This window comes from Mesitornis unicolor, unplaced genomic scaffold, assembly GCF_000695765.1.
Source record: "Mesitornis unicolor isolate BGI_N332 unplaced genomic scaffold, ASM69576v1 scaffold16883, whole genome shotgun sequence".
Lineage (NCBI taxonomy): Eukaryota > Metazoa > Chordata > Aves > Mesitornithiformes > Mesitornithidae > Mesitornis > Mesitornis unicolor.
This window is the reverse complement of record NW_010175520.1, coordinates 19,049-33,934: the sequence shown is the minus strand read 5'-3', so window position 1 is coordinate 33,934 and position 14,886 is coordinate 19,049. Positions and strand designations below refer to the sequence as shown.

The 14,886-nt window shown below is 41.2% G+C and overlaps 1 protein-coding gene across 1 annotated transcript; it reads right to left on the bottom strand.

Moving 5' to 3' along the window:
- Positions 1 to 1,498: 1,498 nt before the first annotated feature.
- Positions 1,499 to 13,152, bottom strand: ALB (albumin). Its single transcript, XM_010181419.1, has 15 exons — positions 13,025 to 13,152; positions 11,860 to 11,920; positions 10,931 to 11,063; positions 9,912 to 10,126; positions 9,213 to 9,345; positions 8,092 to 8,189; positions 7,402 to 7,531; positions 6,284 to 6,498; positions 5,613 to 5,745; positions 4,706 to 4,803; positions 4,406 to 4,544; positions 3,656 to 3,894; positions 2,995 to 3,127; positions 1,934 to 1,990; positions 1,499 to 1,690 (listed from the first exon to the last, which is right to left on the bottom strand). The coding sequence occupies exons 1-14, from the start codon at positions 13,107 to 13,109 to the stop codon at positions 1,940 to 1,942; spliced, it is 1,863 nt and encodes a 620-aa protein (XP_010179721.1). The 5' UTR covers positions 13,110 to 13,152; the 3' UTR covers positions 1,499 to 1,690; positions 1,934 to 1,939.
- Positions 13,153 to 14,886: the final 1,734 nt, after the last annotated feature.

The following is a 14,886-nucleotide window of genomic DNA, read 5'->3' as shown; positions in this document are numbered from 1 at the left end:
CAGAGGTTCCTTGGAATTGTACAAATGGCAGTGGAGTGAGGGAGAATCAATTCTTTTCACATAGTTTTGGTCTATTGATATTTGACTCAACTCTGCTCTCTTGACACATTATTCTTCTTAAATGCAGACTGGAAATAATTTATATATGAGTTCTGTATCTCTCTGGAGCCAGCAAAATTACAAATGCATCAATAAATAAATTTTCAATGACTGCAACTTAACCGAATCCTTAACCCGCTTGGTACTTGGAATTACTCAAGGCGCAGTTAAAAAGCCGTACCAGATGCCACAGGAAGCGAACCAGCACACGGGAGAATCATAATGTGATAGGGCCTGGGTTTTTGTAAAGATTGAAATCTAATGAATGAATTTAATGGGGCTAGTGCTGATTTCTGTGCTTCAGACTTCTCACTGGACGAGCTTAACTTGTCCTGATTAGCTCCAGCTCCACTGTCCTAGAGCAGGTTAGGCCCAGTTCCAGTGAATGACTGTCAGTGTTTTGGATGGGGATTAGGTAACAGGAGGGGCTTTTATGACTGTTTGTGCTCCTTTAAACTAAGGGAAAAGGTGCTTAACTGCAGCTGACGTGATTCCTGCTCAAATTCACAAAACTTTACATCTTGAATGAGATGTTTGTGAATGCCTTGGGCTCACAGAAACTCCTCTGAAGCAATACATAATGATGTCTTACAGTGACTGAATGTTCAAACCTTCCAATCATAACAAGGTTGATGATTCCTCCTTTCAAATTTTCAACCCCGTGTCTCTGAATGTTTCATTCTGCATGCACTTTTGTGGCTCTAGAGAAGATTCCCAGTGAGGGCACAAAGAGTTTCAAGGCCTCAAAAACTGCCCTTACGAAATGCTTTATTACACAAGGGTTATGCAAGGGCCCTTGTTAAAATGTAGATGATGTGGGGGGTTTGTGTTCAAGGACCAAAACTAAGTATGCACTGAAAAGTCATGCTGCTTTAGTGGCACAGAACTGAAAAATTTCTTTCTTAAGAGCTTCTGGTAATGAAGGGCATGGTTTAGATTCTGGGCTTTTCAAGAGGTATCTCTAAAGTTAAAAGCTGTTTTAAAAACAACTTCAGACATAAAAAGAAGTGTCTAAAAGCAGATCTGTTGGGAACTCTTTGCAAGTGAAGAGAGACTCAATTTGTGGCTGATGTAAAACCAAATCTTTTTATTTCTAAGAGCATGTTGATAGCCACGTTATTTAGACTGACCAGTTCCCTTGAACATTCTCTTACTGTGTAATTGTCATTGCTGAAGTAAAGCACAAAATGAACCTGGAATTGAATCATGGTATTAAAGCCTAGCTAAATGTGCTACCATCTTCCATGTTATCTCATATATACTTTACAAGAGCAAGAAATAGGAGAAGAAGAAGAAAGAAAGGGATCCCTGTCCATATATACCAGTATCAGCAAACATGTGGTGTAGGGAGCCTGCAGAACTTTGCCTTACGGGAGTCACCAGCAGACAAGGTCAGATGCAGATTTATAAAGCTTTTATTTATTATTCATTTTCTTCCAAGTCATAGAATTGAAAACTTTCTGGAAAAGCATGTGGTTTGACAAAACACTGAAGATTCATGAAATACTCATTCAAAACCAAAAGAAAGAAGGTAATGGGCAGGAGAAGTTATACAGAAGCATTTTTCTTCATATTTTTTTCCACTGGCAACCTAGATTGGAAAAACAAAAGGGATCATTTTGTGAAATGGCAGCACACTAGCAGTACTTTAACTTTCTGTATGCTATGTAATGGCAGACGGTAAACCACCAGTTAGAAAAAGCAGACGTCTGGTGGTTCAAGGGAAGCTAGATCCTTTTTTCAGTTGAAGGAGTTAAATGTGTGGAAGCGTGGGCGGGGGGGGCGGATGGACAGGCAGATGACCCGATATCTATGCATTACTGCTGTTACCTACCACTTGTTATGCGCCAATTCCTAATGTGGCTCTGCTCTGGACTATTAGGTTGGCACCCTAGGAAAAGGAAAACAAAAAGTTGAGAGAGGAACCAAAGGGGTTGAGAGTATGTAGTGCTTGAGCAGGAACTTTGATGGACTATGACATGTGTCTGTGTCAGGGCTCAAAGGATAATGCTAACAGAACTCTCCAACCTTAGAACCTGTGCACTCTTGTATAGTGGGTATTTTTCAGTCTTGCAAAGGTAGAAAATCAACTTTCAGAATGCACTACAGACAAAAGACTTCCTTCCTAAGTCTTCCTAATATATTTACTTATGCAATACTTTGGTTATAATTAAAAAATAATTCAATCAATAAGCAGGTCAAGCTGTCAGTAATATACTGCTATGCCTCAAATGATAATGAGGTTGCTGCTCGAAACTTGTCATTTATACTTCCTGTAAATGCTTTGCACTTGCTCAGCAATACAGCTACAGAAAAACTTCTCCTGTGGTTACTTGAGAGATAAGTAAATGTGGAATGAACGAGCGTATTTGTGGTTGATGAGTTTGGGAAAAAACAAGTTCATAGGACATAATCAGCTGGACTCCGTCTATCAATATATCTATATTTGCTGGGCGTCTCTGTTAATTGATCCAGCTACACCTTATACTGGTAATACTTAAGAGTTCTATAAGAATATGTAGCACAAAAGGAAGTTTATGTATGCTAGAAATAGGGTCTCAATTCTACAAATACATATTTTTCAACTATGGCTTGTAAATATTCAACTTTTCTGGACAAGGCCCTGAACAACCTTAGCTAATCTCGAATTTAGCCCTGCTTAGAGCAGAGGATGGGACAAACCTTCCACATAAAATGGTGCAGTGACTATAATCTGTGACTATAATCTGCACAGTTAAGATGCACGTTATGCTCTGCAGGCAAATTTATTGTAAGGGCACATGGACAAGTAACTACAGCAGACTGCAGAACCATTTTTGTAGTGCATGGTTTCCTAATGAGTTTCAAGTTTCCTGTATACATATATATTATTTCTTTAAAGATGATAGGAAATACCTCTTCCCCGAAGCATGTCTCAATATCTGGTTGCTTGCAGCATTTGTCCACCATGGCAGTGAAACCAGTAGCGATTGTCGTTATTTGCTCTTCTGTCATCTGGGGCTTGCGTTTAATGAGGTTGACAAGCAATCTGAAAACAAAGCCACAATACATTTAGTGCTACCTGTTGTAGTTTGCTTTCCCACTTTAAAAGAGGCCATTCGATGCAGGTACAGCTCATTTATGAGTTTCTTTTGTCCTGCCTAGAGAGGCCTGTGCCTACTTGTGACTCCAAACTCCTAGTCTACCACAACCATCTGTTAGCTTTTTGTTATACTGGTTACAGGCAGGAAAGAACTTATTGAAATGATCTCTAGGTTGCCTTAATTAAATACATGCATTGGCAAAGACTTGCACTGGCAATGGACCTACATGAAACCAGTCAGCTGAGGCACTGATTTCATTTGAAGAAAATAAAATACCCTGTTTTGCCGCTTCTGAACTATTTGATGTTATGCGCTGACAAGCGCAGTACAAACTCATAGTTCCATCTGGTTATCTCTATGCTGCTACTGAAGTCCCCATCAGATGACAAAACAGGGGGTTTGCAGCTTCATTCTGTTCCCTCTAAAGCGTTATGCTTCAGAAGCTTTTCTAGAAGGTATTTCTGTTAGCTTACTTCATCTGCCCTAACTCCTGTTCGGCAGGAGGAGCACTGCAAGGAGGAGCACTGCACAGTTTTTCATCAAAGCTGAACATCTCAGGGTTGAATGCTGGAGGCACATATTTGGTATCTACTCCCATGGCAGTGAAACATGGTCTCCTGTAAGAGTAGGAGTCGCTGCAGCAATGTGAGACATTGTCGTTTATAGGTGTGGTCTCCTGTCTTCTGCACATGTCCTGAATCACAATGCTCAGCTGAAAAGAGAAGGAAAGAAGGACAAACTTAAGTTGCACCTTCTACAATAACAGAAGAAATACGTGATGTTTGTGTCACACTAGCACAGCTGGATGTGGATCCAACCACCTCCAATGGCACGGTCTTAAAATTTAAAATAAATACATATTCTTGGAGTTGGGCATTTCTTAATCTGCAAACAGTCTGTCCATTAGGCTACAATCAGCAAGACTGGTTTTCTTTTAAGAGACTGTTTAGCTTTTCCAAATGTGAGCTGACACAGACCCGGTCGACTTAACATTTGCTTTCTGAGGGAGAGCAAAGTTTAACTAAAATTTTCACAGGCTACCATCAGAGAGAATTATTTAGATTCTCACGTCCATTATAAATGAACAGACTTCAAATTCTGCTAGATGCCTACCTCAGGGTTTATGAAAATCATTGTGAGTTTACAGTCTTGCCAGAATTCGACATTTTTGAGACCGTAAGAAATCTCCAAGAGGAGAAGAGAGCATAAACACAAGTACTCACATATCCCTCAGAACAAGGAAGGCGTCTGTCTTCAGGAAGCTGGCAGCACTTATTGCCAACTGCTGTCATTTTCTTTCCAATTTCAAGCAAAGTATCAGTTGATACCTGAGGCATTTTCTTAGTGTAGCGGATCAGAAGTCTGAAAAAAATCGTATCAAAATGATTGTTTGCTCATGTTTGAAGAATGCTTTTACCGCGTTAGACTGGTGAAGTGAAAACAGATGTGAAGACCAATTAAATTTGCCTGAAGCAGCCAGCATCATTGTTAACACTCAAGAATATTAATCAGAAAACACTTACGCTTTAAGAAACTCTTTCTCGCCGTGGGCAGTGAGGAGGTCACAGTTTGTCTTTACAACATCCTGAGTTTCTTTGATATGTTTGTTCAATTCCTCTTTCTGCAAGCAAGCGTAAATTTCTTAGTAACATTAGAGCAGGACATCCTCGTAATAGTAATTTAAATATACTTTTTGACCTCGTCCAAATCTTATCACCTATAAGATACCCATTTTGCAAGGTAGATCACTTCAGTATAGCCTGGCTAGTGTAGGGAGGACTTGATTCTCATGTGAGTCTGCAGTTCTAACACACGGTCATTTAAAAAGGCAATAAGATTTTTGACATTTAATTTAAATTAATTATCCATCGGACTGTACGTTATAGACAATGGACTTTGTTTGTTTAAATCTGGTGAATATTTTTGAAGTATAGGTTTATCAACCGTGAGGGGAATACCCTCTTCCTATCTCTAGGCCAAAGCTGTCAGTGACTCAATGTGCACTGCGGCTTGAGCGTGATTCAGTTCAAGATTCGGAGACCTAAGTTTAGGAGTCTCTGTGTGAGCTGGCCATGCAGGTTCCCATCATAATCCATGAGCACCCATACTCCATATAGGCAGTGGAGCCCATAGAATAATTCAGCTAACCAACACTTCTTCCTCATCTTCAGGACAAGCAGAATCACTTCTGAGAGACGCAGGCATCAGGCCCGAGTAAGACTAGTCTGAAATTCCATAAGCTGACCAATGAAGTTACTCTGTGATCTGTTTGTTTGTCATGGGCCCCTCTCCCATCACAATACTAACATCCCTGGGATTAGTGTCTCAAAATGCTCTTTCTGCTCTTCCATAGGAGCTTCTCAACCCAACTGTTTCACAACAGGTACCAACCAAGCATTGTAGTTATGTGCAAACAAAGCTTTCACCTACAGCATTTCCGAGGCACTCAGCAGAGTTGTCTGTTTTGCAGCACTTTTCCAGGAGTGTTTCATATCCTTTAGCAATTCTCAGAATCAGCTGTGTGGAGAACTCAGGGTGTCTTCGTGCGTGTTCATAAACAAACCTAAAAGGCACGCAGGCTGACAGAATTAGAGCTCCTGCATAACAGGCTGCTTTCTTCATGCACAACACAGGGATTGGCAATGACAGTTTCTCAGATGAGATCAAGTAAGGTGGACAATGAGTTTGGAATGCTGTTTGCTTGTTTTAGTAGGATTTTTTGGTTGTTCTGCTCTCTGCCAACAGGGCAAGTGTGAGAGGAACAAAATAGTTCCCCAGGACAGAACACTTAAGCAGATAATGTACGGGGACACACACAGGGCCCCTGAATAAAAGAAAAGCACTGATAAACTCATCTTTGATAAATAGGACAACACTGAACAGAAACAGTCACAAAGCACATATGAGAAACTAGGAGTTCAACGAGGATTGAATAGTTACATCGGACTTCCATGCGGTCATCTCTTTTCTGCATATGCAGCACTTGAAACACCCAAGAGAACAGTTGTTCCAGCGGTGCAAAAGGCCGTAGTCCAGAAGAGACAGCGGGTCATTTGCAGAAGTGTTCAAATACAAGCACATGTACTGTTGGCACTACTTACTCTGACATGAATGCGTCGTGACCTGCCTCAAAGCTCTTGCACACTTCCTTATCTTCTACGTATTTTTCAACCAGTGAAGGAAGATTTTCAGGTTTGTCATCAAACTCTGCTTCAATAATGCACTGGCTTCGTTCCACAACTGGCTTCTCACAGCAGTGTCCGATTTTACTTGAGAAAACATCTTGTTTAGAGCACATATAGGTCATGATCTCTGCCTGTAAAATTAAAACATCTTATCAGACAAGCTCTGAAATAATAATTTAAAGGTAGCTTAATTAATCTCCTCTTATCTTTATAGACTCTTCCCTTTTCCTTCAGCTCACCTATTTACTTAGCACTTTCCTAAAGAAATGCTGTCTCCACACAAAAAGGAATAATCAGAGGGACAGGCGTGTCCTGTGTGTGTTGAGCACAGAGGTTCGTGGGTGCAGGGGAGAATGAGGTTCCCTCCCTATCTTACAAACTTTGAGAAGACCAACTCTGGAAAGCCAAGGAAAGTCACTGAATGGTGAGGATGCCTTACTGACCTTTTCAGTCCTGTCACATGTTCTGATAGAGGACAAAATACGAAAAACCCCAGAGCTTCATAAAGGCAGCACTGGACACCAGCTGGTGTAAGAAGTGTGTTTAAGTTTCAGCTGGACAGGCAATATTTAAATCATGTTGCTATTGCACAGTTTTGCTAATCCTCCCATGCAAGCTGTCCCATAGAGATCATTGGCACTACAGGAAAGCTGGATTAATAGCAGCATACACAACAGGATGGCAAAAAAAATGTGGCCTTCTTGCCTCTGCTTTCTTTTGCTTTGTTTGTGACTGACTTGAAGTGAATGTACACCATCAATCTCCCCGATAGATGTTTTGATTTCAACCACACACACGCACACACACTTGTTGCACCTTGCCCTTGCAATGACAAAGGGCTAGATCTGGAACTGCTCCAAAACCCAGTGTCAGTAACAGTCACCTGAGCTGCCCATGAGTTTTTCAGTGGCTGAGGAACCTTCCAGCAGTGTTGAGTGTGAGTTCCCTGGACTGTGAATGAATGGCTGCACAATGTATTGTCTTCCTACACTTTTTTCAAGTATGTAAACATTTTTGAAAAATATTTAGCTTACCATGTCATCCATGCACTCGATCATGTCCCCTTCACAGCACTCTTTGTAGACACCCTTAAGATCACTTACAATTTTTAAAATTTCTGAGAATGGAGTCTTGGGGTATTTCTGGCTCAGGCGAGCAAGTTTACTAGATTGAAAAAGAAGAAAAATACACTTGTTTTAAATCTCCATATTGAACAGAAACCTTGCATGTCTCTAACACTTATCATACTCTAGATCAGTATTGTTTCAAGTGAATATTCATTCATTCTTCTCATCTGATCTCTGGTGGTTAGAAAAGAAGGGCATTAACACCTGCATCAGTAACTCAGAGGTCCTTTAAAGTAGACAGTCAGAAACAAGTTTGTGATCCTTCTGTTCTATCTGAGCTATGTGAGAATCACACCCTAGAATTCCCCATTGCTTCTGAGCGACCGTAAAGCATCCTATGCAGAAGCCTGACTAGAATTAAATTCTACATTTAAGTCGCTAAGAAATCGCTGTTGGCCTACTGTTGAAAGACTGACCCACTGATCTCTATCCTGTTGCACAATGGTCCTCAGCTGAAAGTATGCTAGGAAGTACCATGAGTGCAGTTTCCAAACTCAGCATACAGAAATGAATTGTATATACTGATATTTTCCTCTTGAGTAGTTTCAGGCTTAGGTTAACAACCCTACTTTTTATAAAAAACTGATTGGAACTTACTCTGCTTGCAAAACTCTCTCTCCGAACTTGCTACGGACTCCACAAACGTACTGCTGCTTCACACTCATTTTCTTGGCTTTTTCTTTGATGGTAGTTGCCTAAAGTAACAGGATGCAGATTGTCACATAAAACTGATTACATCTAGTGGATCGAAGGAAAAAGCAAGTCTGAAAACCCCACTTCAGAAACACAGCAGATTCTGGTCCAGTTAGCTCTGATGAATAGCCAGGCAACTGAGAAATCCTTTGGCAGACCTTATCAGCTCACAAGCCAGCATCCAACTTCTAGTCAATACACTAGACCTTATGGCACAATGAAATTCTTCCACACATTCCCCAGATACTTCCATTTCATTGAAAGGAACTTAAGTTCTCTTTCAGAGTACCACAGGGATTACACAGAAGTCACTAGGACTGAGTTTGAGACAAAGGGTAATTTGGCTCATGTCAGCCTCCAGGCTAACTTGAAATCTTGCCTGTGGTTCTCTAAAAAGCAAAGCTGTGCGGAATTTATCTGCTATAGATCCATAGGGCTAACACATGATTAATCCTGACTCTTCTCTACAAGCTCTTCATACAAAGAGCTGCACAAAAAGGAAGATTCTCCCATTTGGTCATTCTTTCTCCTCCACTTACTTGGGCAACAAATAGGGGAAGAACAGGAGCAACCTATGGGCAACGGCATGTTAGGCTGCCACGTGAGCCCTGTCGTTCCCTAGTGCCCCTCTGGTAACGTGCCTTCCAGCTACTGCAGATGAACAATCCCAAGTGCTACCCGTTATTTGGATTCAGTACATGCATGTGGCACTATAGCTGCCTGATAATGTCTTAGCAAAGGGACAAAAAGACGAGCTTAATTATCGACAGTTTGATTCTTTTGTTTTTTTCATTTAAAAAATAAATTCTTTCTTTTACCATCTTAGTTTCTATGAAGCTATATACCAATGCATTCTGAAAACCACCATGAGAAAGCACAATTTCAGAATTACAAACCATGATTTAACAGTGGCCTTTTAAAATCACCTCTCACTTTTTAAAGAGCATTGCTGCTAAGACCAGAAGAAACCTTTACGTTGCAGACCAGCTGCTCAGTTTTCATCCACAGTGGAAAATCTGGTTTACCTTTTCATCCAAGCAAGCATCGACATCACTCTCTTTGCAGCAGGTTTGAAGTGCATGCTCGTAATCAGCAGCCAGACTGACGATTGTTGGGGCATACAAGAAGGGGTTTCTTCTTGCTACAGAATGGACGAAACTGTAAGGAAAAAGAAAACGTAAGTTAGATACTCTGACAACAGCAAATGGTCTTAAATCTCCTACAACTTCTATCACTTTTATTTCTAATTTAGAAATATAATCTACTTTGCTAAGATGATGCCTGGCCATGGTAAATGTTCTCCTAAATCTCACTGTTTCCAAAGCGGGACTCAGTAACAGTGACAGAAGAATGAACGCCTTATATTGCCAGCCACTTCCAGTGGGAAGTTGGAGCTAGTGCATTATTAAATCAATACTGGAAACACTGTGTTTTTTCAGGGTTTTTTGGGGAAAAAAAGTCCCTCAAGCCCAATCCCTTAAAGCCCATTTTTGAACGAAATAACTCGCTCTAGCAGGTTTTGTAGCATTCTAACGTGGAATGATAAAACCTGATCAGAACTTTGGATAAGTAACAACAGAGCAGCTGTTTTACACATGCAGATGTGAGGTTGAATACTTGCAACTTTTTCAAATGTGCTGCATGTCCACACACTCTGCATAGCTTGGGGATCTCTCTTCCACACAACTGAATACTTAGAGAGACAAAACGGGTATGTTTCTTACTGCCCCAGAAGTGACACCCTGTCGTCCTGGTACTCCTTGCAGACCACATCGGAAGCTGGTCTTTGGTAGGGCTGAATGAAGTCTGGCTGGTGAACTTTAAATGACAGGAAACACTCATTTCTCTCAGGATCAGCTTTACTACAGCAGTCAGCCATTGCACCGTATGAGTCACGAAGCTTTTCCACTTGGCAGATTTCATCCAGGAAAATGGTGGGCTACAAGTGAGATGCTGAGCGTCAGAATTATTGTTTATAGAAAGTGGAAGGTACATTCTATTTATGTGTAAAAGATAACCCAGACTGAAAAGTAAATACATTTTGACTGCGTAAGATTGAGACCACACATCAGGGTGATCCTTTGTTTCCAACACAATTTCATAAAGTTTTATTTTATGTGGTCCAATATCAAAACTGCTACAATGCCTTATTTTAAAAAATAATTTTAATTTAAAATATTCAGTGCAAGACAGCTATCTCATTTTACTTATAATCTGACTGAAGTAAATTTTCCAATGAATCGAAGCAGAATTTGATGTTCTACTTCATGATCGGCTTGGGAAACGTTTAGGGGAACTGATATAGTCACATCAACTTGCTAAAAGGGCCTGGCTGAACCAGCTGGACATCCAGCAATTGTACATACCTACAAACTTCTTTTGTTGCCTGATCTTAGAGGAATCCTAGGGAAAAAAACATTCTTACCCAAATACCTTTACTTAGCACAGATACCTTTACAGGTCAGCCCAGCCATGCGCTTTGATCACCTTGATACCTAGAATTAGGGCTGTATTTTGCAGCTAGGATATTTGTGTTGAATGATAACATTTATTAGAAGGCATTGCTAGACTTCATGTGGCAAAGTCTGGTTTTTGGGCTCCAATAGATGACTCCATAGATCATTGTTTCAGACTCTGACAAAAACGAGTTCTTCGTCTCAGCACCAAAATCTGAGCATTGAGGGTGATTCTGGTAGCTGCACAGAACAAGGAGTAAGGCAATACCAAGTAACTCATTGCCTACCATTGGTTTGTCGCAATCGGGAGCATCCTTATTGGCCACACACTTCTGTGCCAGATCAACGACGTCCTTCACCAGCTTAGAGAGTCCATCATAAGAACATTTCTGGAGATACTGGGCAAATGTGATCATGGAGCTGAAACACAAAGCACATTTTGAAATATGGAGATAAGAAACGTAACAGTCCTTATTTTTTAAGGTGCTCCTGGAGTTTAAATCGCTTGGTCAAATGATATGCACAAGTGCTTAAACAGTGTACCATGAAGAGCATGGTACCAGATCCCGTATCCTGCCTTTTCTCACGTCCTTTCTGCAAAATGTTTTTGACCTTACTGCCCAAGAACAGAAGTCTCGAATGGTAGATTAGAAACAAAACCAAAAAGACCGTGATTTGAGTTTTCTTTCACTTTTACCAGCGTATTCCTAAGTGCCATAGACTAAGCTGTGTTTTGCCACTGTTACAAATGACGATCTCTCAGAAGTAGTTATGTTTCTGTCAAGGCCTTCTGCCAGCCCCAAAACCAGTTTCAAAAGAAAATGAATTGTCTCAGAAAACTTGTCACAGGTTTGTTTTTTGAGGTTGGTTTGGGGATTTTTGTAATGCCTCAGTCCAGCATAATTTCTCTCCATCCTAAGGTTATCAGAACTGTATTACTCAGCCTATTTTCTTTTCATGTAAGAAACACGGGTTTTCTCAAAGGTTTGCAGGCAGCTCTTATCCCAGAGAGCAAGCAAGTAATTCTGACTTTTGCAGGTCTTCAGATATTGGCAATGTTCATATACTAACAGTAAGAAGGCTAATCCGGTGCCATGCTCCACTCAGATGTAGGCACTCTTCACTAGCTCCTACAGTGTGTTTTAGTTTCCCCTTTTTGTCCAATATCAACAGAGATGGAAAACAATCAGAAAACGTCAGCTGGCCATTCACTTACACTGCCTTAAATGTCTCTTCGTGCAAATCTTCATAGCGATGGGCAATCTCACTCTTGTGCTCTAGGAAAAACAATAAGTAAAGAACAATGATGCTCGCTGTCACGTTTGCTGTGCCAAAGCCCTTCAAGACAATGTTCGGGGCACCTGGGGCCAGGGTTTCAGAAGTGTTCAGCATTGACCCAGCTCTTACACTTAAGGGAGTAACATCATTGTTTTGGAACAGGCCAAGCTATTGCTGAGCACTTGTAAAATCCCACCTTTGGGTGTATCACCAGTAACCTGCACTGCTTCTCCAGGAACTTCAACCTAAGGCTTTCTTCAGGCCACCTCGAACTCCTTCTTTCTCTGCAGATACCTAACTCGTACACATGCTCATCTTTCTGACGGCATCCAAGCATGTGATTTTCAGGATTCTAACACAAGAGTTACCTCTGGAAACACATCCTTAGTTCAGACATTCAGAGTAACCACTGCACACACACTTATTAACTTGGCAGATTCATATTCCACATTCCAATAGTGGGTTTAGTGCAGAAAATTGTAATTTAAAGATTTTTTGACGCTGTTCACTGGCATTTCCAGGCAGCTCCTGAAAACTCAGCTTTGTTAAACACAGGTATTTTCCTGTTTCAAACAAAAAGTAAAAAATTCAATGGAAAAATTTCTAGCACTGCTTGCAGAAATATTTGTTTGACTGAAGTCTAATACTACAGGGAGAAGTGACACAGCAAATCTTTGGCTAGCCTTCTTAGAGCCCAGACTGAGATGCACGTTTTTGGATTTGTGACCTGTGTGAAACCACTGCCTTTAACTGGTGAGGAGATCACTTACAAACTACCCTTCAAAAGACAGCACCTCCAAAAGCAGAGTGCTGGAAAGCTCCATGCTGGAAAGTAACCGATTCTGAACCACCACCATCCATGCGTGCACTACACTCGTGGTACAAAGGGACGTCACCACACTTACTGGGCCAGTTAAGTCACTGTCTGGAGTGTCCTACCCAATCTCCTCAGATTTCTTCATTCACTTGCTTTTTAAGTAAGTCAACCCAATTTTTTCTGATTAGTTTGGACCAGACTCGCAAGAATTGTTTGTGAAATTGCACTAAAGTAATTAAATTGACATAACAAAGAATTCAAAGACAACCAATCAGTCCTTTCTTACCTGCCCCTCGAGCAACTCTTTGCAGGTTCCTGGATGTAGCAGAATTAAGGAGGAAAAGAAATGAAATTAATGTTACCCACTTCATGGCTGCAGATTATGAGGTGGGCTAAATTACTTAGAGGTGCTAGGAAGATTGAAGGGAAAGCGTTTGCTTATATACTCTTTACTACCTGTGTCTGTAAAATATTAACCCTAGAGCTGGCATCTGTAGATTTCCATTTGGTCTGAAGAAGATTACAACACTTGGACTGTCCTTGCTAAAAATGAATTTGATATTATTTGTTTATTATGTGTTACCCTGGGCCTTTTTGTCCCGAAAAGGTTGAACCTTCCAGCACCCAAATAGATAAAGTTTTGCGTAAATTTTCTTATCAAAGGACAAACAAGGAGTTCAAGGCATCAGACAAAAAAGTCATCAAGTCTAATCCTATAGCTAGGCTCTTTTTTCCCCCTAGTATTTGTTCAAAAGCAAAGCAGGTTGATATTGTACAGTAACAGTCCACTCAGATAAGACTCCATCTGTATGATGGCTTGTAATTAGAGAAATTTAATTTAAATCACTTTGCAAAGATGAGGTGGCTCACCTAGACTTTGGTATAAAAAATATAGACTGGTAAGATACAGCAATGAGCACAAAGACAGAGGTAAACAGCACCTCCAATTTCAGTTGGCTTCTGAATTCTTGAAGAAACAGAAGGTAAAAGTGGGGACAGGGGACCGAGGAATCTGTACCTCACAGAATCACAGAATCCCAGACCGTCAGGGATTGGAAGGGACCTCAAAAGCTCACCCAGTCCAATCCCCCTGCCGGAGCAGGAACACCCAGATGAGGTTACACAGGAAGGCGTCCAGGCGGGTTTTGAATGTCTGCAGAGAAGGAGACTCCACAACCTCTCTGGGCAGCCTGGGCCAGTGCTCTGTCACCCTCACTGAGAAGAAGTTTCTTTTCAAATATAAGCTTATCTCACAGCATTTGTAGCTCCAGAGTGGAACAACTTCATGCAGATGACTGATCCGTGTCAGTGAGTAGGAACCAACACTGTCACACTGTATAGGTCTGCATCTCAGCCCAAATGTTGGGACACACAGGGTGACATCCCAGAGGAAGGCTGCTCAGCCTTCAAGGGCTGATTTGAGCACCTGATTTGTTTGTGCCGCTCTGCTTTTCTGTGGGTGCTGCCATCCACCAGGCTCCAGAAAACTGCCAAACATGTGGGTAAACACTCGTAAGAGCTGCAAGAGCTGTCACCTCATAATTTTTGCAGTTCCTCATTAGCGACCTCCTGAGAGTAATCTCTCAATTAAGCACCGCTCTCCTCTTTGAGAGCTTTCTGCTGATCAGTTGGTACTGCAGGAGATGGGACGCAGGGAGAATTACGATGTTCACACGCAGTCCTTGGGCATGGAGCAAAATTGCAATGATTTTTCCAAAACACTCAGTGAGAAGCTGCAAGAAACAAGACAAGTGTCAGGCTGGATTCTTAGTGCAGAGTGATGCAGTTCCACAGCGGGAAATACCATGGTTTACTTGCTTGGATTTCAACCCACACAACTCTTCCCAGTGCATTGCTGGAGGTCGTGCTCTGCCGTGCAACTCAGGGCTTCTGGTAGCAAATACCCACCCAGTACAGCTTACATGAGGTCTTCTAATACTTCCTTAGCCCGGAAAGTTCCTTTTCGTACTCATTTTTTTCTTCTCAAGTGAGCAATTTTACCGCAACTTTGCATTATTCCTACTGGGTGGAGCATGAATAATTTCATTTTCAGTTTTCTAGAAATTTGACCAAAAAACCCTACAGAACAAACTTCACTTTTTGGTTCTGGACTTGCATTTTTAGACATGCCTGAAATAAATCTAATGA

Bases quoted from the DNA above. Each gene is read 5' to 3' on its own strand.
- ALB (XM_010181419.1), bottom strand. From the start codon at position 13,109: ATGAAGTGGGTAACATTAATTTCATTTCTTTTCCTCCTTAATTCTGCT. The intron at 11,921-13,024 runs GTAAGAAAGGAC...TGTTTTTCCTAG, and splicing joins AAGAGTTGCTCGAGGGGCAG to AGCACAAGAGTGAGATTGCC. The intron at 10,127-10,930 runs GTAGGCAATGAG...TCTCACTTGTAG, and splicing joins CCGATTGCGACAAACCAATG to CCCACCATTTTCCTGGATGA.